Raw genomic sequence first — 23,013 nt, 5'->3', positions numbered from 1 at the left:
CCCTTAGCTACAGCCACTTGCACCCAAACAATGGCATAGCTTCTCATCGTCTATTATGTGGCTTTCTGCTCGATTGGCGCTGCCTTTGATTTCTGCGCTATAATTTTCGGTGCAATTTTTCATTGCATACTTTGGGGAGCATTATCTTTATATATTCATATGCATTTGTGGGGTTGCTTGGTGTGTATTTGTATGTGGTTTTTTTTTCCATATATACATAGATATAGATAAAATATCGCTGCACTTAAGGGGAATATTCTCCTAGGCTAAGCAAGACTTGCAAGTCCATTGAATGCAGTCGAATATTAAAGGTGATAAGTTCCACTAAGTGGAACTATCATGAGCTTACAGGAACAACCCTGATGGACTTGTTAATTTGGGGTGTCAAGGGAAATTATTTACCTATTATTTCCATTACTTACTCCATTAAATCGAACAAAAGATGTTATAGTTCTGTGTGAGACATTTATTATTCCATATTTAACAATAACAAAAACGTGTCTTCAAAAAAGTACGAGTGGCTTTCTGCAGTCCTAATTTAATATGTATATATAAAGTCCCAGATCCCTTTGGCTTGCCATCAAAGTGCGTAAGCAAACAATGGGAAAAATAAGATTATGATTGGGTTAAAACAAAAAGGAGAAACAGCTTTAAATAATCCCCGAAGAGCTCTGAAAATTGTGTCAACAAAAAGGGAGTATTCTTTCTGTTGAACCATTTAAGACCATTGTGTAAGGTACACTTTATTTATTTATTTATTTATTGAATTTTCTGCCTTGAATTAAACAATTCCTGAATTTTCTGCTCTTACGTTCTGGCTGATTTTCTTGCCGTTCGGCGCGACTTAAGCTGCTTTCATATACAGAGCCGACGAGCATGCAAAGTTTTCACTTTTCAGTTTCCACATTAACATTTTTTAATTAAAAACGTCAGACGGAACCGAGAGGAGCAGAGCAGAGCAGACAGACATATGTACGTCTACGGCGTACGTTGCACGTGGCGGCTGAGTGATGTGAGTTGGAGCCTTATTTTTAATGTGGCCGTCCCTCACCTGGAGCATTTGGAGCTATTACTGACTGCTGCTGCCGCTGTTGTTACTGCTGTTCCCGCTGTTGCTTCTGCTCCTGGCAGTTTGTACATTTTTCTTGGCTATTAAGCATGCATAATAAATGACAGATGCTTTTCAAGCTCCTCGCACAGAAGGCCATTTAAATTTGTTCTTCGCTCTTCGTTCGGTTTTTTTTTTCTTTTGCATAAATTATTGAATTTTTTTTGCCATTTGGCTGCTGGTACCCGCTGGCACGTGTGTGCCCTTCCCCTTTACGAGTACGGGCCGATGCATGCATGCACACTTCCGGTCAATGAACGTGCCGTTCCAGTTCTTGGTCTTTTTCTTGTTCTTGTGCTGATTCCCACTGCCATAATACGGAGATAATTTGCCGTAGTTTGCCATCGAAAGGGGTCCATTCCCTTGAGAAGATGGCCAAAATGAATTCGACCCACAAAAGAAGGGATAATGGAGAGCAGCAGAAGAACCAGCTGGGGAGCAGGCAGTGGAAAGCCCAAGAAGAACCAGAGTAATTACAAGTAAACAGCGGCAGAAGTCCCAGCCACACTCAGGTCGGGACACGGAGAGCAAGAACGAACAAGAAATACGGGTATACGCCGACAGAAGAAGAAATTCAGCTTCCATGCAAATGACCGGAATGGCACAGTGGGTAATAAACGAAAGAGTGTGCGACGAAAAAACGAATTTTAGAAAAAGTTCCCTTAAATTTGAAAAAGGTTCAGTGTTCTGTAGCACATTTGGCAGACTCAGCGCAATAGCGTTCGGTGGCAAATGCTCTACCTCCAATTTTTAGCCTAGTACTCAGATCAACTAAATTTTCAGCTGACCAAATCAAGGGTGATATGCATATGACAACGAAAGAAATGCAGGTCTGCTTATTGTTCGACAGAAACTATAGAAAAAGGGGTTTTCAAATCAGCACAAATAATACATTCTGCCCAGAGCAAAATATAAGGCACTTTTTTAGGCGGAAAATTTAGTTGACTTGAGTACTAGACTTCAAACAAATCGTAAGCAACATTTTCAGGATTACCCTTATTATATAGGTCGATGGTAGGTTAAATCATCGATAGAATCGATGCTAAGGAATCTTGGCCCCGATGAGTTTTGTCTGCACCCCAAGGTGGATTCGGAAATGGAAATGGATTTCTGGAAATGGTGCTGACCTGGGCCGAGCACCACAAAGACGAGGATATGGAGAAAGTGGTGACTGCTAAGCCATTTACCATCCCAGAGTGGGATAAGAACTTTTTGAAATTGAGCCAAGAAACCCTGTCCAAGCTATTGTCCGGATGCATTTATTTGAACATCCAGCCCCTGATCGTGATATGAGCTATGCGCAGGATGAGTATTTCACTTTTCGGAATTCCGGCGGATGTGAAGGCTAAAGAAGACAATTAAGAAAAGCGAACCATCAGCTATAAACGTTATGCGATCCACCGGTATTCATCTATAACATGCGATTTCATGTACTCGTACATGTACATACAAAAGAAAAAATTATCATGCTGTGAATAAATAAAACAGAACGCCTAAGTTTCTGAAATTGTAGGTCCATCTGTCGGGATGAAGGGATGTGAGGAATCGCTGATCATTGCTATATTGCTGATCAAATTCATGTACATATGTCGGACAAACTACAAGCGGATGTAGTAAAAACATTACAAGTGCAGTTCACGTTCCTTTTACCATTGCCGTGCGCATTTTTGGATGCATTGGATGCCACGCAGGGCTTTGTGCGTCTTCCAGTATGTGTCTGTCAGTGTTATCGCTTACCTGTCTACATATTTGGCTAACATGTACATACGGCCATTCATACACAAATGTGTAGAGCTAACAACACACAAAAAGCTGAGGCCGTGGCCCCGCGGGCGCCAAAGTCAAAGTCGTTTGCGATAAAAGCCCCCTCACATGGACAAATTCTGTGGAAATTGAAAATTGAATACGAAATTGAACTTTTACCTTTCGGATGCCCCGGCATGCAGGGCAGCAGAATCGTGCAAAATTTCCGTACGGGAAATTTGCCATAATTGCATCGAATGTCGATGACATTGAGAACAGGAAACAGTTGCTCCCATTTCTGCAGCAACTATTACCCGAAATTAGTATGTGCAACATTATATTTCAATGGAATATTCTGTCCCCAAAACGGGAGAAGCTTTATAAGCATAGACATATCCTCGGAAAACTATGAAATCTAAATCAGCCAGAAAATGCATTAAAAATATTTTTTCACTGGAATACAATTAAATCCGTGACTTGTCACAATCAGCTAGAACCGGGCAAAGCATCTTTGAGGCCTGGAGATATACCCAAAAATATTCGTTATCGTCGCGCCTCAGACACAATCAATATACACGACGTATACGCAACGTGCCGAGACGCAGCCGCAGGCCGCAAAGCCACCGCCAAGTCGCAGCACAATTCATAACTGCCACACCTCACCTGGCCAGGGTGAACAATTTTTTAAAAAATTGGATCAATATTCTCCAGCAGCAGGAGAAGCAGAAGAGCTACAACAGAAGCAGCAGCAGCACCAGCAACAGCAGAAGGAAGAGGAGAAGTGAGCCCTTGGCTAAGACGTTGACGTGGCAGCTGTATGTCCTTGCAAGGACAATTGTGTGTCGTCGGGCGGCCCCAACACTCCGTCCCCCAACCCAGTGCCACCACATGTCGCACCCCTGGCCCAGATTTCTTTCTGGAAAATGTGTGAGCTTTTTTTGTATGATTTATTTTGGACTAAATTCAACTCATTTCCAATCAACGCTCGCTCGACTCTCAAATCAGCTCTGACCTCAGGTCGGGCTTCATATTTGCACCTTCAAGTGCCAATTAGTGGGACTGTGCCACGTGCCGCTGCCACGTCCCACAGCCACAATGAAATTAACTTACAAATGCCCCAGACCAGTGTTTGCCTTGAACGCAGACCCGAAAACCAAACAAAAACTCACAAACAAAAATTCAAATACCAAACAAAATATCGACATCCAGGGGCTCCAGGGGATCCAGGGGACCCAGGGGGAGGGGCAGCAAAAACAACAAGCGAAACAATGTTAAAATAAGCCGGATTGTTTACGAAATTCGAAAAGTAATGGCGTTTAAATTACAAAATTTCGATTTATGTCCGAAAGGAGAAGCTGCACAGAACAGAAGCAAGTCAGCAAGAAAATCCACACGGATGAGAAGGAAAAGGAAAATGGGATGGAAATTGGTGGGACGCACATCTCTCTAGATGCAAAAATGTGGTGCATAGTGATAGTGCGTATAAAGTGGAAGTGAAATCGCTTAAAGTCATTCCACAGAAGACTGGCCAAGCAATGAAACCCCATTTGATTTCCTAAGATAAAACTCATTGGACCATCCCATTTGGGGTAGGGCATTCAAAGACACCACACCGCAGCATTTTACAGACCGCAAATGTGGAAAACGTTTGGCAAAAATTGGCTCGGCTTTGATTAATTAACTTAAAACAGCTATTGACATATGTGTAGCTGAACAAACATCCAAACACACAGACACACACAGTAAAGCGCAGACCGGACAGATAGATAGATAGAGATACAAACGAACGCGTATAACCAGATGCAGTCACACAGATACGAGTACTCGTGGCTGCACCCATACTCGCACACGGACATTGGCATTGGCATAAATTTAATTGAATCGTGCGGCCAAGAAGGGGAGGTGTCTGTCGCTGCAGCTCTCCCTCGTCCATTAATGAACTGGGGCTCACGGGCACGGAACACGGGGCACCCACAGAAAGCAACATGTGTGGCAGAGAGCGTGACAAGGGGCATTTCCTGAGACATGTCCAAATGGAAACAGAAATTGGCGTTAATTTATCGTATTTTGGTGGTTAATTTTCAACGAATTAATGATATGCTGGTTAAATGTTTCAGTGATAGTTTTTGGGTTGGAAATATTTATAAAAACAATAATGGTATTCCTGAAAGTTATATAGATTTTCTTCTTATTTGTTAGGTATTTCTAGTGTTTGAATCCCTTTCTTTACTATCAATAAAATTAAATGAATTCCAATTGATAACATTAGCTTTTCCAGCCACCCTCCAACGTTGAAATGTTTGCTCCAAATATTTTGCAATCTCCCACTGAAATCGTTCAGATCGATTGAGTTTTCGAGTCCATTAGGCATTCGCACTGACAGTTCTTGAGAGCGAGCCATAGGCGCGTAATTGTTTTGTTTTGCTTAATTTGAACAGGCTTTTGTTTGTTGTACAAGCGCCTAAAAATAACCCACAAATCTCACGAAAATGTAGCCTGTATAAATCTGTACATATGTATAATATGCGGAAGATGAGCAAGTATGTATACCCATGCCACGAGTACGAGTACGTGTGTAAGCAAAGCCAGAGGAGGAAAAGGAAAAGCATTTAGCTGATGACTATAGACATAAAAGTGAAATTGACCAAAAGCAGAACGAAACGAGCCATCAAAATTGAATGGGAATCCTGTGACTGAGGTTCGGTTTCACTTGGGGCTCGTATTGCTCCTCTTGGGCGTTGATTGGCTTGGTCCCCGCCCGCCAGCTCCCTCCCCTGCTCATCCAACAGACAAAAGTCAATGGCAGACAAAGTTTTTTGGGCCACCTTGGGGCACTACTGCCTTTACCGACTTTGGTGTTGGCAATCATTCGCAGGATTTGAGCCAAAACAAACAATATAAAATATAAGAAAAATCCTCGTGGAACCGAACTCGAAGCCCCATTAACTGCGCTCGAGTGGATAACCTTTTTCGGGTGGCTTCGAGTGGAATTTTTAATTGCGAGAGAAAAGTGCGTATTTTTCTGGTCGGGATCGGGATGGGGGTCGGGTCGGGTTCGGCTCCGGGTCCGTTGGAAATGGGAGCAAATTCATTTCAAAGAAATCACTTCCTTCAAGACGAAATGTTTTGGGCCAAACTTATTACGTGCTCATTGTGGCCAATGGGGAGTGCTAGCAGGGCGCATCCTTCGTGTTTGTGTCCTTGCCCCGACTGGGGCTTCAGCCTTGTGCCGCCTTCACGGACAAGCAAACAAAGCCGAGTCGACCCACACTGAAGAAAAACGAAAGGGTTCCCTAAAGCGGCACGGATTGGAGATGTTGGGAAAGAATTTATCCAGAAACGAACATATTAGGTATGTATAGGCCTTATTCACGCTTTTGAGTTCAGAAATGGAGATGAGAAACCCTCAAAATGTTTAATCTAAGATAAATATATTCTTCCAACCAGATAGAGTTTTCATTCTCATAAGTAAAAGATCCTTGAGATCTTGTTCCAACAATTTGTTCGATTTAAGAATACCTGATAAATCGTAAGTTAAGAAATAAGATTAAAAAATGAAAGTAATTTTTCATAAAGATACCTCACAGATGCTCTATGGATTCAACCTTATTTGAAGATACATTTTTCGAGTTTTCAAAACTCTTAAAACCAATTTGGGAAACCGCTGTCTATCTTGCTTTTTTCTCTCAGTGTAGACGATGGAAGAAGGACAGAGTTAAGGGGTTGAGGGTGTGGCAGAGTGCTGCTTTGCATTTAATTACGCTTAAAAATTAATTAATTTCTTTTTTGTGTAGCCGGGCGGGCCCTGTGGAGTGACTTGAGACATAATCAAGCTGCCGCTGCCGAAGAGGACTTCAGTGGCGTCGGCGTCGTCGTCGGCACCCTAATGTATGCTACACTCCGGCCACTTTTATCTGCCTGGCCTGGCATTATCCTTGTACTTGATGCCCCACTGCCTTGCCGTTCAGGGCAGGTACAGGTACAGGTACAGAGGTACAGTTGTAATGCCTGTCCTTTCAGTGGGCTGTGCGCACTTGTGTGTCTTAAATAATTCAAGAAGCGCAGTTTTCGCGGTTTCCAACCACAACAACAGCAACAGTGCCGGGCCAAGCATTGTTAAATGCCAAGGATAAATGGCCGTGTCTGGGTTAAGCTCTACCCAACACCATTGAAGGGATATACATACGTATGTAAATAGCCACAAGTCCATTATCCTTCAGATTACAACGTTCAGATATCGCTTTAATGTGAGATAATATATATTACCTTAAAATATCTACCAAAGCTTGTAGTCGCCTAAAGCTCTTGGAATGCCTTAAAGAGTTTGGAATCACTCAATGGGAAGAAACAGGTAAAAATGGAGTCCACTGCGGGGAAAAACTTTATTAATTCATTATTAAGAAAATTCTGTATGTGATCGAAACTTTAAAAAATCTTCTATAACTTGCCCACAAAGATTCGTATGAGATTGTCCTTTAACTTGACGACTCACCTGTAAATACAGAGAAACAATTTCATATTAACTCATATGTACATATGCCTGAGTAGCGGGAATAAAAGTAGAGCCTCGGCCATTGCTGCTGCTGACAACGTTACCGCTCTTTTACTAATGGACTCTGAGGTCTAAATCTTCTTTGTTCCAGTTTTTTCCCTCCCACCCCACTCGAACCACCTTTCGATCTCCCATTTCCATCTCCCTGTAATTGTTTACAATTGTTTCTAGACACGAAACAGAGATCCATTTTCGACAGTATTTCGTTTTTCGAAGTGAAAAAAGACTACTAAGCGGTTTACAGAATGCAATTGCAGAAAAATAAAATTTTAAATAACTCGCTATGGCGCTGTCATAAACAATAGCGGCAGAGGCTGCAGCACCCACAGCAGCCACAGCAACAGTAAACCTCAAGCAGTGCCAGCCGCAACAACAATTGAGTCAATTTTGCATTTTCAAGGTCCCCTGGCAGTTGTTTTTGATACCCTTACCAAGGGTAAAACGATTATACGAGAGGGCATGACAATGGACTATTTAAGTGATCCGCCCGGCTATCTTTTAATACGGAGTCCTCACAGATCAAAGCAATAGTTCCCCCACTTTCCACGAGATTTAAGTTGTCACATTTATAATCCACAAACATTATATCATACAAGTGTCTTATTAAAAAATACCAGTCTAATGATAGGTCTTTTCGTTCCCTTGTTAATCTGTAATCGTTCTTTAAGATAACACCTAGTAGATTTTTGTAAGGGTATCTGATGCTTCGACGTTTTATTTCTAGTTAATATTACTTTCGGTGCAGTCGAAAGCAACGGAAGAAGCACACGAACAGCACGGACAAACCTGGGGACGGACGAACGGCTTGATGGACTGAATGGGGATTTTGTGTGGGCCACAGCTGCTGATGCTGCTGGTTCGGCTCCTCGTTTCGCTTTCCTTTGTTGCTGGATGGCAGCAGCATAAAAGTCCCGAATAGAAAACTGTTTGTTTACTGCACTGTGTGTTGAAAATTTTTCGTTGTTTTCCAGCAGTTTATTTTGGGGTCATGCATTATTCAGTGAAGCGAAAACTCTGCTGAATATTTCATATTTTGAATGGCAAAATATATTATTATAACAGGGTGTAAGTCCACTAAATTAATGTTCAGCGAAATACATTGTAACTGTATAGATCTCTGAATTGGATATGGAAATACCCCGCGTATACGTAATGTGAAATAAATTGCTTTCATTTGTTAATGAAAATTGATTGTTTGCAGTGGGTTTTTATTTTTAGAAATTTGTTCCTAGATGGTAAACAACACAATTAGGAGAATAGTGCATTAGAATGCATTCTTTGGATAGGAACTGTAGGAATTGTATTTTCGTATACGTCATCTTTAATAGTGGTCTTTTATTTGGTTGCAGGAGCTTTTCTTGCACTACACTTTCATCATTCATCGCTTTCATCGCTTTCATCGCATTCATGACTGGCAAAATGCCAATCAGCTAAAATGTAGGCACACGCTATAGTTTTTGTATTAAATGGCAATTCTTTTCTTCATCGTTACTCATCGTATTAAAGCCACTACAGCCTAGTCCTAAAAGCTTAAACAGTGAGCCAACATCTTCATCGTTAGCTGTTGAAGCCTTTTAAACACATATATCATTGAAGGGTAGAACATTTTACAGACTTTAAAATGCAAACCTCTCTTATTCTGCCCAAAAAATAAAGTTTCTGTACGAAAATTGCGAGCGACCTTGAGGTTACACATTCCCCAGCTTGACGCATACGAGTATCTGTTTCCTCCACTATAAATATCCGTCGAAAGCTATAATTACAAACATACAAAGATGTGTACACACAGATACATACACACTTTATATGAATGACTTTGCTTAAAAGCATTTCTTCTATCGTATATACTACATACATATGTACGTTGAGTTGGTTTTTTGTTTCTTTCAAACGTAAATAAATGCCGAATAAAACACATGGCCGTTGGCCTTTTAACGCAGACGTCCCTCCCATCCCCGCGGGGCGGAACAGGGACAGGAAGCAATTTTGTTTCGGGTATACATATACGGAAAGGTATATGTATGTATTGATGTATGTGGTATGTATGGTATGTCTGCATCTGGTGGGGGTAGTAAAGCGAGCAGGCATTCCCCAAAAAATTAAAAGCGCTGAAAGTATAATGCAAAAGTAAAAGCCACACAAATGGCAATAAAAATAAAGCATTTCGCTTGTATCTCATTCACTTTGATATGGACTTTAATATCATTGAAATTATAATGATGTGTGTTTTTATGTACGACCATAAAAAAAAGAGAAAAGAAAGCGAGTCGGATGCGCAATCTCTGGCCCCAAGCCTCGGGACACCCCGACGTAGGGGACCAATTTTCATCGCTTGGTCACCTGAAGCCACACAAACACACACACACACACATAACGAGAGAGCATAGTGATGGCCCCTGACCGTTGGTTCAGTTTTTGACCCTTATTTAGACACCTTTCCGGCCCCCCAACCCCAAGTCCTCGTACAATTTGTTCACCTGGCCGATTTGTTATTTATGCTGCGTATCCTCGTACGTGTTGATTCTTTATATATGCAAATTCCATATCCGTATGCGTATCTATGTGGTAGATAGCTCTATTGATGTATCGATCGAAAGTTTATATTTATGCCAAAGCGAAAATTTGGTCTACATGAGAATTGTTAGAACGTTGTGGATAGAGGTATATATGCTCTAGAGGTGAAATCTACCCACTTTTTCTGATGAAAATTATCCAAATGAATATTCTTTCAATACATTATCCGGTATTTAAAACCATTTAAATAAACTTGAACGGTGGCTGTCTTGTTCTTATTTCTTGAACTTCTTAAGATTGCCTTTAAGCAATACCCACCTTGCCTAAGACATGCCATAGTTTCCAGGAAATCGAGAGACCTCTTGCAAGCAAATCGCTTGCAAATCTTCGACTGCCTGGAAAAATTAGCCACCACATATACATACGTATCGCACTCAGATGAGTTGATGGAAATGTATATTTCAAGACCAGATCCATCTGAGGCCACTCTCAATTCAATTAATCTCGACCTGGGAACAATGGAGGGCCATTCGCTAATTAGGAGCACGGCCTGATATAATCAAAACAAAACACCAGATACATAGATACGCAAACACACGGGGGAAACCTAACCCCATACTCGTGTACCTCGTATATGTGTAGGTAAACCCAGTACGTGTACTCACAGATGCATCAATTATGTGGCCCCACTAATTTGTCTATATTTTGGAGGTGCCCGAATAATTACAGACAGCTTGGCTTTGGGGTGGAGATGGACTCTGGGGTGGACGTGAACAATCAAACCAATATTTGCACTGGCACCACAAAACCCCATGAAAACCCCAAACGGGGAAAGACAGCGTCACATAATCGAATTATGCAAGGCGACAGAGCAGCAAACGAATGACACAAGTCGATGGCATATAACTGGATTAACATATACGATAACTTCATCAGCATATATATCCTCCATCGTGGGCATATTTGTCTGTCTCTCTCACTCTCACTCTCTCTCAGTTTTAATTTAAATGCGCATACGAAACAGGCAGGCCCTGCTCTTTACTGTCATCCGAGTATTACTTATTCCATAGCACAGCATAGCACACCCGACGTCTGTCGGAATCGAATCTTTTAGTCAAATTTCCGGCAACACAAGCGATACAACAACTTGGAGCAAGAAAAGAAAACAACAAAAATTATGCCGCAGTCCACAGTTTACACAGTCCTGGTTTTGATGCTGATGCTGCACTCAATTTGCTGCACTAGTTTGTTCAATTTCCAGATATTCACCGACTCAGGTATGTAGGTAGCCATATGTTGTGTAATTGCAAACGGATATAATTGAAGGAATATCGCCCACAGCATATCCAGATAAATGTGTGGTTGATGGGGCAAACATTCGCTTGATTGTCGACAGTGGCAAAACGGAGAGACATCCTGATAGGTGTGCCCTGATCGAATGCCATCGAAATGGCTGGGCCCTGGTGTACGAGTAAGTATTTGATTAGTATTCGATGTACAGTACGCACCAAAACAATGGTCCACCCCTATATTTTCCGTCATAGATGCACAAGGAAATCACCACCGACCTACTGCAAGTATTCCGAATTTAAGAACCCCGGCGCCGCATACCCCGAATGCTGTGAGATGGACATGATTTGCAACGATATTGCTTGGGAATGATCTGGAAGTGACATTACCTTACCGTCTAGATGTGTTTAAATTTTAAATTTTTGTTTGTTTTTGGAAAAGGAAAAGGTAAAAAAAATTAACTTTTGTTGAGCACCTAAAAACCATGGTCATTTAATTGGCAATACTTCCTTTGCTCCATAACTTATTGGTTTCGTTACCATATTTCAAACATTTTTCAAACGAGTTCTCTGCGAAACCTGTCAGTATACAATTCTTTATAAATTAAACACAAAATTAAAGCTTACGATGGCCAAAGGATACTTTAACCTACTGGCACTAATGGTGCTGTCCAGCCTTCTAATCGGTAGCCAGACGGCCGAGTGGCAGATACGCTACCACAATCCCAGTGAGTACCCGACTTTCGCACTCCGCGTTTGCATATTCAGAAGCATGTGTTTCCACAGACTTCCCAGGCAAATGCACCATCTCACCCGGCCTGGTGCTCAACGGAGGAGTGAGTATCAAAGATCCGACGCACGAATGCCGTCAAATTGTTTGCGGATCGGATGGCATGACGTTGTTCCACAGGTAAGCAGGGGACTGGGGGAAACGGACTCTCGACTAATTGACACGACTCTCGACAGCTGCGGAGTGAGTGACCTGCCGAAGAGTTGTCGTTTTGGGAACTACACCCATCCGGAGCTGCCATATCCACAGTGCTGTAGTCGGCAACGGCTCTGCTTTTGAACAGAAGGCCGATCCATAGATGTCATCACATATATAACGGATAGTAGTCTTTAGTTTTCAGTCCGTAGTAATCTATAGAAACAAAATGTTCTCTCTGAATGTTTTAATTTTTTTCGGTTTGCTTTTTTCCTCCAAGGCAACAAAATCTGAAAATTTCTTGAATTTTGATTTTTCCCTTAACAGCTATGTGCATCCAGGTAAATGTATTATCAATCAGAGTACTATAGCACATCTAATAAAAAAATATTCTATCGTTTCTTTTCAGCCTATCCCGGTCGGTGTGTCATCGATATGGAACCTGCATTAATCACTCTTGAATTGGGGCAGTCGGTCAGTTTACCCAACCTTCCCTGTGTATCACTATTTTGCGTTGGAGACGGCTATGGCGCGCTCTACAAGTAAATATTGTATTGAATAAAAACCTTACATTTGAGTTACCCTAAGTATCTTTCCACAGATGTAACCATTCAAGCCCGCCAGAATCATGCCACTACGGAGAATTCCTGGATTTGAATGTTGCTTTTCCGGAATGTTGTAAACGCAAAGTTGTATGCGATTAAAATTTGCCGTCAGTAAAATTTGTAGTCATAAAAATTTGTTTCGAGTGGGGTAAATAAAATAACAGAATCACCACCATTCTTTTGCTGATATTATTTTTTGATTTTGTGGGCCATCAATGATGCTTAAATATTGAAAAAGTAGGCCAGGCCTATCGTTAGATGTCACATATCTTAATATCATTGTATAGGACATATCATATTCATACTCTCCACAGAATGTTGTTCGCTCTGAAATTGGCAATTATTTTCGGGCTCGTGCTGGCCGTTAGGATTGTGGCCATTTCTGCTGCAATGTCCATAAACAGCTACGAGGATCCAGGTGAGATCTTACATATACGGGCAGTGGGAGTTCTATATCAGATCTAACGAGCTACGAGTCCTGTCCTCTTCAGGCTATCCCGGTCGGTGTGTCATTGATACACCGTCTTCCGTTGTTCTGCTCGAGTCGGGCCAGGCCTTTAAGCTGCCGAACATGGACTGTGCCACAATATTCTGCATTAGCAATGGCTGGGGCTCGCTCTTCACGTAAGTATTCTGGCAAGTAATAGTGCTAAAAAGGATTTAATATAGAGGTTATGCCCACAGCTGTGAGAACAAGGCACCGCCAGATGATTGCCGTTTCTCAGATGCATTGGATCCGAATGCCCTCTATCCAGAGTGTTGCAAGCGTCGCGTTATATGTGATTAACGGTTGCAACCATCATTTTGTTACCAGTTAAATTTCAATCCAAATTTGCCTACCAGAATTAAATACCATAACATCGCAGAGAGTCACTTCGTTTTACTGCCTGAAGGACATGCATAATTTTGCTTACCATATACACTTGTCGGCCATAATTTTCTTTACTCTATTTATTGGTTTTTACGAGCTTCTTGGCAGCTATTCCCGTGGCACATCTCGTCGGCCAAGGTTCTGTCCCTTCAGCTCTGTATATTTTTGCTATCCTTGCCGTTGGCCTTCAATGGATGGATGCTTTGGCATCCCAGGGGATGGCAAATATTTCCAAATCAGCCAGAGGGCCACAACAACTGCTGCAACTCGTATTGCCGGAAAGATAAAGGGCAGCGCAGCGGCGTACAGAAATTGAAACCACAGCAACAACAACAACACTAATTGACATTTGAATGCGTTTGTGGGGGCATGACGGCGAGGCGGATTAAGCTCCATTGCGGGTCAAACGTTTCAGCCTCGACCATCCGACCATTTGACCAGTCGGTCCCATGTCCCATTGGCCATCGCAATTTACGGCCAATTGCATTCTGACCTTATACGCTTTTGCACAAAAGGGTATAACAATTTTTCAGCATTTAAGGGATTTTTTGGCTATATTTATAGAAAAACAATTTTAAAAGTCAGAGCGAATAAATAGTACGGGTATGCAGGGGAAAGTCTGATCCTAATTAAGGTATTGACCTAGAGTTCTACCCTCAGATGAATCAAGCGGAGATGCAGTGAGACATATTTCATATTTCAATTAATTCAGTAAATCGATAGATATATAATTCCATTTCCTGGTATTATTCTGCCATCGTCCCACCCAAGTCTTGAGTTAATCCGCAAAACAGGAATGGATTTGGCTACCGTGTTAAGTGCATTTAACGGAAACTAATTAAGGTCCCTGTCGTTGGAGATGATTGGTGCATGTTTGCAATCCGTACATCGAATAAATTAGCAGAGGATTTAACTGCATATTGAAGTGCGTGGAGTACATGCAAGTTTGCATGAATTAAGACATATTGTCTTTACACATTTGAGTATTTAAGGCTTTCATTTCAATGCCTTCGAATGCTTATCGGCGTCTGCGATTGCCCAATCGATTGTGACTCTCTTGAATCGAAATGCCTTGTTCTCCCAGGAAGTTTCACGCCATAAATTGGATTCATTCCACGAGTAGTCCTGGGGTTTTTTGGCAAGTGAAAATCAAGGATATTCATTGTGGCTCCACCGAGGGCCTGGCCATGGGCTGGACCAAAGTTCTTGGAAAACCCCTGCAACCTATACAGTGACCGCAGTAAGTTTTCCGTCGCAAGCCAGAGAAACAGCAAGCCTCAGCATAAAACAAAAAACAAACGAAAATGAATATTTCAATTTTTTGTGCTGCACAAAACTTAAAGGCAGCATATGCCCGAGACTTTATGTGTGTGTGAGTGAGTGCCAACGTGTGCTTGTGTTTGTAAAAACACATGTACATACAACATTTATAAATTGGCTGCAAAGGGGGGCATAGGATTGAGACCTGCCCGCACCCACTCCCAGTGTCGGAGAAAGATGTGTGTGTGTGTGTGTGTGTTGCGTGCGGGCCAAAGGTGAAGGTGATGTTGGCTGTTGGTTGTTGGCCAGGCTACAAATGTGTACATAAACGGAAACTGAAATAAAAGGACAAGAAAAAGAGGCAAAAACGAGAGAACTCACTGAAGAGAAAGAGAGACGGCCGAAAAACTCACAGACGAGAAAGAATGCAAAAAAAAAAATACAGAAACAGAAACTGAAACTCAAACTCAAATTTACCCGCTGCATGGCATATAAAATGTAAAAGGTGCAAAGGAGCTGCTTAAAATATGCAAAACACACCGAATATCCCACCAACAGGCAGACAGACAGACAGACTCATGGTCGTAAGTATGTGCACAGGGAAAAATGAAATGGAAAGTACTTAGAGAAAAGAGCGACACGTACAAGTACTATCTCATCGAGAGGAAAAGTAATAGAATTTCTGCCAAAAAGAAAATTTGATTTGCCAGAAATATTTACTGTTACCTTCATTTTGTCTGCAATCGCTTAATACTTTTCATTAATTGATTGATTTTGGATTCTATACACCACTAAGGGTTTTTTATACCCAATACTCGAAGAAGCACTTTATGTACATGAACGTAAATTGTATCCATTATTTGTTTCAGTGTATTTACATTTACTATATATGTACCTCCTTTCGTACGTACATTTTCGGTGTAAAAATCGGCCAACTACTGCGAAAGTTTATTTATTCATTACCTTTCACGCGCTGTCTGTGCCCCGGTCGCACTCACCGCAATACGCAAATGGAACTTTAGTCGATTCTCCGACCAGGGAGATGCCCGCTCTATAAGGAACAAATTGGTACTCGAAAATGCACGAGCTATTCACAAGATTATCCTTCAAGTAGAAGAGATGAAGGTTAAAATTTCAAATACTAGAATGCATAAACTGTGTCATCTTAATTTTCTTATTCTGGCTGAACAGTCTTGAACTGTTTCCTGGTTATAAATAGATCCAACAATAGCCACACGAAACTTCGATTTTCAATCATATAGTTGTCATAGTCTCACTCAATTTTAGGATAAACAACATCAATAAATATTTAACTATTTAGGCGATGGATTATATTGAAAAACACGACCGCAAAAGCACACCATTCCGTCTAGATACTCGTATTAATGTGTATTTTTGCCAATAAATGAACAGTACCCGGAACTATGTATATGTCAATCAATTTTTGGCATAAAATGCCGGCATTTAATTTAATTTCATTCATTTATTAACAATCTCTATTTTGGCTGGAAAATCAACTAGTTTTGGACAAAATTATTGACAATTCACGACGAAATCTGAACAGGTGATATACGAGTCAAATAAAAATATAGTTTGAGGAGAATTTTACCCTTTTTATTTGGATATTTACCCGTATTTCGTATCCGTATTGTTCCTTTACAATGTTGGACGGTGAGGGTGGGTCCTCTGAAATTGAATTTTATCCAACCAAATGTCTGTTTGCGTGTAGTGTATTGCTGGCTCCATTCCTTTTTTATGTGGACATAAATTATGGGACTGTTGCTCTTGTTTTACGAGCTGTTGCCAAAGATGGCTGCCATAAAAATGTCTGGGGCGGAACGGAGGAAGCACCCGCCTGATTTGTAGTAGCTGAAACATGAAGTTTTGCATGAATTATGAAAGACCCATCCTCCAACCCATCTACTATTCTATTCTATTATTTATAGGCAACCAATTGGACGTATGAGTGGCATCAGTGGGGTGTATAAATATCATTGAGGGAGAATATTATTTGCACTTGGTTATGGGGAGCAAAAGTTGAAGGCTATAAATATGTTTTGTTGCTATATATACAGTCACCCAAAGGAAGATCTTGAAATAGACAGAAGATTAACTATAAATATAGTTGGATGCATTTCTTACATTATATAATTTCTACACTGTATTCTAATATCTCATATATCCATTGAAGTTTTGTGAAATTCTAATGAAATGACCATCAGCCATTGAGCATGGAAAAGCAATTAGAAAACATTGACATTATGCCGTAGTCCACCCTGTTGTCCCACCTGTAGTTTGCTCAAAAGTAGGAAACACTAATGCCATTAGACACTAACCAGTTTCGGGCTAATGGCCACGGCCAGGCACTTGTTGGCCATTGGCCACTGGCCACTGGCGCTGTTGGCTAATTTTAACAAACAGTTTCCATTACACGACCATTAGGACCAGACGGGGGAGTGATATGTCTAGGGATCTGAGCCACGTTAATGACCATTTCTGGACAACTTGCCACAAATCAAAGAGTTTATGGACATTTAACGCTGATTTTACGGGGCACATGCATGGCGTCATTCGTGACGAGGCATGACCATGGTATGAAAATATTTGCTAAGAAAATATCCACAGAGGGCGATGGGGTTTATAGCAAACCAAAAAAACAAATTAAAATGAAATGAAATCACAAATTACAAAGGCACACAATGAAGTCAATCGGCGTAAACACGCAGAAAAAAACGAGCAAAATTTATGAAAAACATGAGAAAACGATTGAATCAAATAATCAAACGAAAATAATTCTCGCCTTTCAGAGCAGTCTGTGGAACAATTTGGGGCAGGGGCACTGCCCCATGAATGGAATACGGCTATACCCTTACAATTTTAGAATATTTTTCAAGACTTTCGACACCAATTCATCTGTTTCCTGTTGGGGGGACTTGTAAAATCATCGAAAAATCGATGAATATTAATTACTTTATTAAAGAAGGACTCAGTGGATATTATTTCTTTATTTCATTATGGGAGATTTCCTGCTTAATTGTGTAAATCTCGTATCTTCACAAAGCTCTCCCAAATCAGACAGCTGGTATGGGAAAATAAATACTTATACTGAGCAAAAAAAAATGAAAATATACGTAGAGTATGCTCGTATTTAATGTATGATTTTTTCTGGTTAATTCATTGATGCGGTCGTTTTCATTTCAGATTTTAATTATGCGCGTAATTTTTCAAGCAAATGCGTATACTATCCGCGGATAAATTGTTTATCTGTCTGCTTTTTTATGAGGTTTTATGGCTAATTTAAGTCTGTGGCTGCTGCTGCAAGAGAACTCGGTTAGGGAATAATCGATTGAGCAAATGAATTTGATGGGTGGATGGAGTGAGGAATGGGCATTGAGGAATGGAAAGAAATGCTTGCACTCACCTTCAGAGTAGGCCACCGACTAGAAACTGCTGTGCTGCGCCCAAGGAATCACAAAAGATGGTTTTTCCAAAACGTGAGGCCGCACAAAAAACGACTGACGCTGAGGCTGAGGACGAGGACGATGAAAAAGCCAGAAACCAGAACGCGGATGGATGGGGTTTTGTCGGATGGGAGATGGAGATGGGGTGTCTATGCCGTTGCGAGTTATTCTTGTCCAAGGTAAACACCACCACACGCGTGCTCCACGGTAAAACGGAAAACGAATCCGGGCCGTATAGCCTGCCACGAAATGTTGCCAATTCTCTGTTGTTGTTCAGCTAAATTCATGCATCACCACCTGGCCGTTGTTTCTCTGCCTGCTTTTCTCCGCACTCTCTGTCTCCGAAACACTTTTAATTAGGCTTAACTTTCACATGAATAAATTCTCTGGCCTGGAATTGTCTGGAATTATCTGCTGGAATCGGAATGATGATGATTACTGTTTGGTATTGTTCTCGAACAGAACACCTTTCGCCTCATAGATATCAATCCTCAATGCCAGATTGCGTATACGCCGCGTCTGCGCCGTGACCAGAATGAAAATTCAATGAAATTCGCTAATGGCATTTCAATAAAGGATCAAAAAAACCAACAAACAAAAACAGAACAGCCTAACCACAATGAAGCCTTTGCATGAATAATGCATTTTATTTATTATACAACTCGAACACAGACATCCTCTGGGCCAGGCTGCACGGTCTGTACGGGTGTTGAATAATACAGAAGCTGTCGCTTAATAATGCACAGCCATGATGAGACTCAGGGCGGACCAGAAGATGAAAGAGGAGGAGCTGGTAGCTGGTAGTTGGTAGTTGGTATTAGTTGGCCAAAACCCTATTTTGCATTAAGGTCATCCAGCCATACGACAAACTTTAGCCCAGATGTGCAACAGTAATGAAAAAGTTTCAGACTTTGTTAAAATCTGCTCTCACCACCTCCCTGCCTTCCATTTTCTCTATTTAACTTTTGGACAGGCAAAAAAAGAGATTAAAACAAATCTACAACAGATCGGAAGGGTACCAGTAATACCCGCCCTAAATTATAAATAAAAAACTATACAAATTATACGAAAATAAAATTGTTATCAGTTATATGATAAGATATAAATATGTGGATAGAAAACCAACAAAAGTTTGACCTTCAGCTAAAAGTGTCCAGCGGGAACTCTTTAAAACTGCTAAGATATGGTTTTTGAAGATGGCATCATTTCATATGCAGTTTATAAAAGCCGTGGAGAAGGATGACCTTCCAGCACCTTCTTAGATGACAAGATTTTAAACCTCTGCACCACCGATATGCCCTGTAGTAAGGCTTTGCCGACAAGAAACGATAATCATTCAGATCGATCAATCGATAAAAGCCTCTTGCTAGCAGTTAGAGTTGCATTGAGGAATTTAAATCAAAATTAACTTGATATTGTGCATCCTTCTAACGAGTGTTTTTGTGATGTCTTGCTGGTAGTCTCCTTTGCGGTTATTTTATTTAATACCAACTTAACATCATTTTATGGCATTCGAATAGCTCGTTGTTGCAACTCGTATTGCTGCTATTGACAGAACGTGTATTCCGTTACCGTTACAGAAGCTTACCTGCCACAGAACAGAGAGAAAGAGAGAGAGATAGAGAGAGAGAGAGAGAGAGAGGAGAAAACGCAAGAGAGCGTAAGGGTACGACAGAGCGAGACAGGTGTCAATTGTGTTGAGTTACCTGTTACATGCCCTTGGCTAACACTACGAAAGTACTCGTATGTGTGTGTGTGTGGCAGAAAAGCCGCAGTTTCAGCTCAGATTCAGAACCCACAACGACAGTTGAGGCTAGTGAGACATGCTACTCGTACAGGAATCGTAAATTGCATGCAAATGCCCCACGTATTGGCATAAAAAAAGAAAGCGACAAGAAAGGACATTAAAGTTTGTGGCCTGGCAACTCCGTAATACAGAAGAACAGAACCCTAAGAGACACAAACACGAGCATAAAATTGTAATATTTTCGCGTCACCACCATGATGCTGCTGGCGATGATGATATTTTCTGATATTTTTCATTACATTGTTGTACTTTTACGACTGTTATCCTTGAGTGAAGAACTTGCCACAGGATGCTAACCCACACATACAAGCCAAATGGCTGAACACACACACAGACACACACACGTAGACGCATGAGCGAGGTGAGCGAGCTTTTCTAAAACCGTTAGTTTTCCGCAGCAAGAGAGAGAAAAACTGGAGGCAGACAGAGAGAGAGAGAGAGAGAGAGAGAGCGGAGCGCGTGGGAGAGCAAGGCTGTGACTGGGAGAAAGAGTGTGGGCGGACTTTTCACCTTCGCACTTTGAATTTTTGTTATTTTTTTGAATTTTAATATATTTTAAATATTTTTTTTTGGTTAGGATTAACAAAATATTTTTTTAACAGTAGCCACAAATTAAACCTTTGTTTTAACACTGGCCAGACTTGAAGCACGCACTAAAAATCACTTGGATGTTGGCATTCGCTGAATGTTTTTAGTTTAAACAATTTATGAATATATTTTTTAAATATTTACAGACGCGCCTCGACAAAATGCACAACACACGGGATGTTGTTCCGTCGCTCGTCGAATCACAACTGACCTACGGAAAATGGCTCGGCTCCTCGAGTCCCGCGTACTCGTAGCCGTATACGTATTCAAAGTTTCCGAATTCGGCGTAAATTTTACTCTGCACAATTTCCATTGAGCTTTCTTTGAATACGAGAGACGAGACTACTTTAGACGGACATCACTAGACTCTGCTAATCATGATCTATAATATATGTATATCCTATGCATATTTTATGTGCGTTAAAAACCAACCAATTTTATTAATAATAATATATCCTCTTGAAGGCACACACACACAGATACAAAAATATTATTTTGCTTTTAAATAAATTCCGTTACATGGCAACTACACAAAGGTGAGCTCACAAAAGAGACACCTGGCGACGAAACAAGTTCAGAATATTTACCGGTAGGGCTGCGCCACTGTCCAAATATATTATTACAAGAGGAACAAAATATTTTCTTGGTCGCGTATAATATTTATTTCATTTTTCGAAGATCGCTTAATTAGGCATCAAGAATTTCACGATTACAGCATGCGGGATAGTCAGCATTCGGTGCTGTGTACTTGCCAAACTTTTGTTTGGGCTGCAGGCCAACAACTCCACATCTAAATATGTAAATAATTCATAATTACTTTCTCATGAAAATCGAATGTTTCAGTTCTTAAACTCACGTCTGTATCTGTCCCTCGCTATTCTTTCCGCACACCACACGGGCACACAGATTGGGGTGACGAGCCGACTGCCCGTCGTTCAGAACAAGTCCATCGACGACACATTTTCCTGGATGAGCAGGGTCTTTAAAGATGCCCCGAGAGACGGCTGCCTCAGTCTGAGTGCCGACAAGCATAAGAGCGGCGATCACCAAAACGATTCCTGTAAGCAGCTGCATCTTCACCTCATCGATTCAGAACTTTGACTAACAAACTGAGTGTAATCTCAGACTTAATATGCTTCTATTTTGAAGAGGGCTGGTCGACCGGTTCAGCGAGCAAAAATAGATCTAGATGTGAGAGAGTACAGTGCTTATGGATCGACTAAATTATCGCTTGAATGCTAATGAAATTATCAATATTCTAGTATGGGATGTCATAGTTCAGGAAAGTACTTTTAGATTGTCTTGTGAAAACAAACAATGTGTGCATTTCTATTTTTCAATTTGCATTTATTTAGGAAATTCCCTTCTTCTCAAGCTCTTCAATAATTTCACGACGACAGCATGCGGGATAGTCAGCTTTTGGGTCAGTGTATTCGCCAAACCTACTGCCGCGCGGTGGAGAAACCTTGCCACATCTAATTGAATGTTCAATTATCACATTATTATTGAATGTATGCCATATCAAAACTCACATGTGTATCCCGCCTATGCTGTTCCTCCCGCACCACAACAGAGCGCACATCTTGGGATGTCGTATCCACTGTCCGTCGCTCAAAATGAGGCCATCAATCACACATTTGCCAGGATGTTCTGGGTCCGAAAAGACCGCTTGCATTGAATCTGCCTCAGTGCCAGCCAGGAAAAATGCGGACAGAACCAAAAGGATTCCCGCAAAATGCATATTTACCATAGTAGTTCAGAACTTCGACTGACAAGCTCAGCGTAATCTTGAATTATAATTTAATCAGTTAAATGCTTATAAAATTATTAATATAATGCCTTCTAAATTTCAAACCAAATTTTCAAGAGTTGGGTGCCTCATCTCTTCTCAGCGGCTGCTGCTGGCCCATGTTAATGTGCAAAATGAGCCCGGGCCTAGAGCTTGGAGCTCCAGTCCTAGCAGGAGCTCTTTGGGTGTGTAATGGGTCGCTGAATAACTGAAAGGAAGATCCACTAGATTATAGATCCAAATATGATCAAAAAATAACAAATCAACGAACAAATAACTACTGGCAAGATGTGCAAATTTAAGTTGAATTTTGTTCGGAAAGGTTGAACCAAAAGACCTGGCTGCTTCACTATTCTCAAATTTCTGTGACTTCTCCGACTTTTTATTGCTGTGTTAATTAGTTTAATTAGATCCAATAAAAGCAAGCATTTAAAATAAGCCAGTTAAGTAAAAAATATATTCATCAATTGGATAAAATTATGTGGGCAGAGCTGAGAAATC

General features: G+C 41.0%; 5 protein-coding genes across 11 annotated transcripts in view; 2 read left to right on the top strand and 3 right to left on the bottom strand.

Annotated features, from left to right (window-relative positions):
• The window catches only part of LOC108163519, a 47,146-nt gene extending 25,890 nt beyond the window's left edge, over positions 1-21,256 (bottom strand). The window contains exons 1-2 of one of the 4 annotated variants that reach the window (XM_017298862.2): positions 20,754-21,256; positions 18,289-18,742 (exon numbers count right to left, since the gene is read on the bottom strand). The gene's annotated coding sequence lies outside the window, so the exon portion shown is untranslated. Of the gene's footprint in view, positions 1-7,117; positions 7,219-18,288; positions 19,341-20,753 lie in introns of those variants that run through there. The other 3 variants (XM_017298863.2, XM_017298865.2, XM_033393724.1) reach the window with 3 other exon arrangements.
• On the top strand, positions 10,960-12,911 carry LOC108163522. Of its 3 annotated transcripts, none has more exons than XM_033393729.1 (7): positions 10,960-11,198; positions 11,259-11,388; positions 11,462-11,934; positions 11,993-12,116; positions 12,173-12,472; positions 12,541-12,673; positions 12,733-12,911. In XM_033393729.1, the coding sequence occupies exons 3-5, from the start codon at positions 11,835-11,837 to the stop codon at positions 12,273-12,275; spliced, it is 327 nt and encodes a 108-aa protein (XP_033249620.1). In that variant the 5' UTR covers positions 10,960-11,198; positions 11,259-11,388; positions 11,462-11,834; the 3' UTR covers positions 12,276-12,472; positions 12,541-12,673; positions 12,733-12,911. The 3 variants fall into 3 exon arrangements, with proteins under 3 accessions (XP_033249620.1, XP_017154359.1, XP_017154358.1); XM_017298870.2 differs by having other exon boundaries at positions 10,962-11,194; XM_017298869.2 differs by lacking the exons at positions 11,993-12,116; positions 12,173-12,472; positions 12,541-12,673; positions 12,733-12,911 and having other exon boundaries at positions 10,969-11,194; positions 11,462-11,806.
• On the top strand, positions 12,983-13,621 carry LOC108163521. Its single transcript, XM_017298867.2, has 3 exons — positions 12,983-13,154; positions 13,228-13,360; positions 13,421-13,621. The coding sequence occupies exons 1-3, from the start codon at positions 12,995-12,997 to the stop codon at positions 13,521-13,523; spliced, it is 396 nt and encodes a 131-aa protein (XP_017154356.1). The 5' UTR covers positions 12,983-12,994; the 3' UTR covers positions 13,524-13,621.
• A 103-nt stretch (positions 21,257-21,359) lies between the features above and the next one.
• Positions 21,360-21,833, bottom strand: LOC108163524. Its single transcript, XM_017298872.2, has 2 exons — positions 21,580-21,833; positions 21,360-21,513 (listed from the first exon to the last, which is right to left on the bottom strand). The coding sequence occupies exons 1-2, from the start codon at positions 21,795-21,797 to the stop codon at positions 21,411-21,413; spliced, it is 321 nt and encodes a 106-aa protein (XP_017154361.1). The 5' UTR covers positions 21,798-21,833; the 3' UTR covers positions 21,360-21,410.
• Positions 21,834-22,043: 210 nt separating this feature from the next.
• Positions 22,044-22,934, bottom strand: LOC108163523. Of its 2 annotated transcripts, XR_001775687.2 has the most exons (4): positions 22,784-22,934; positions 22,579-22,720; positions 22,256-22,510; positions 22,044-22,198 (listed from the first exon to the last, which is right to left on the bottom strand). XR_001775687.2 is itself a non-coding variant. In XM_033393730.1 (2 exons), exons 1-2 carry the CDS (start codon positions 22,471-22,473, stop codon positions 22,075-22,077), a joined length of 342 nt encoding a protein of 113 aa, XP_033249621.1. In that variant the 5' UTR covers positions 22,474-22,920; the 3' UTR covers positions 22,044-22,074. The 2 variants fall into 2 exon arrangements, 1 of the variants encoding a protein (XP_033249621.1); XM_033393730.1 differs by having other exon boundaries at positions 22,256-22,920.
• Between the last annotated feature and the right edge of the window lie 79 nt (positions 22,935-23,013).

This window comes from Drosophila miranda, chromosome 4 (assembly GCF_003369915.1).
Source record: "Drosophila miranda strain MSH22 chromosome 4, D.miranda_PacBio2.1, whole genome shotgun sequence".
Classification (NCBI taxonomy): domain Eukaryota; kingdom Metazoa; phylum Arthropoda; class Insecta; order Diptera; family Drosophilidae; genus Drosophila; species Drosophila miranda.
This window is presented reverse-complemented; position numbering and strand designations above follow the sequence as displayed.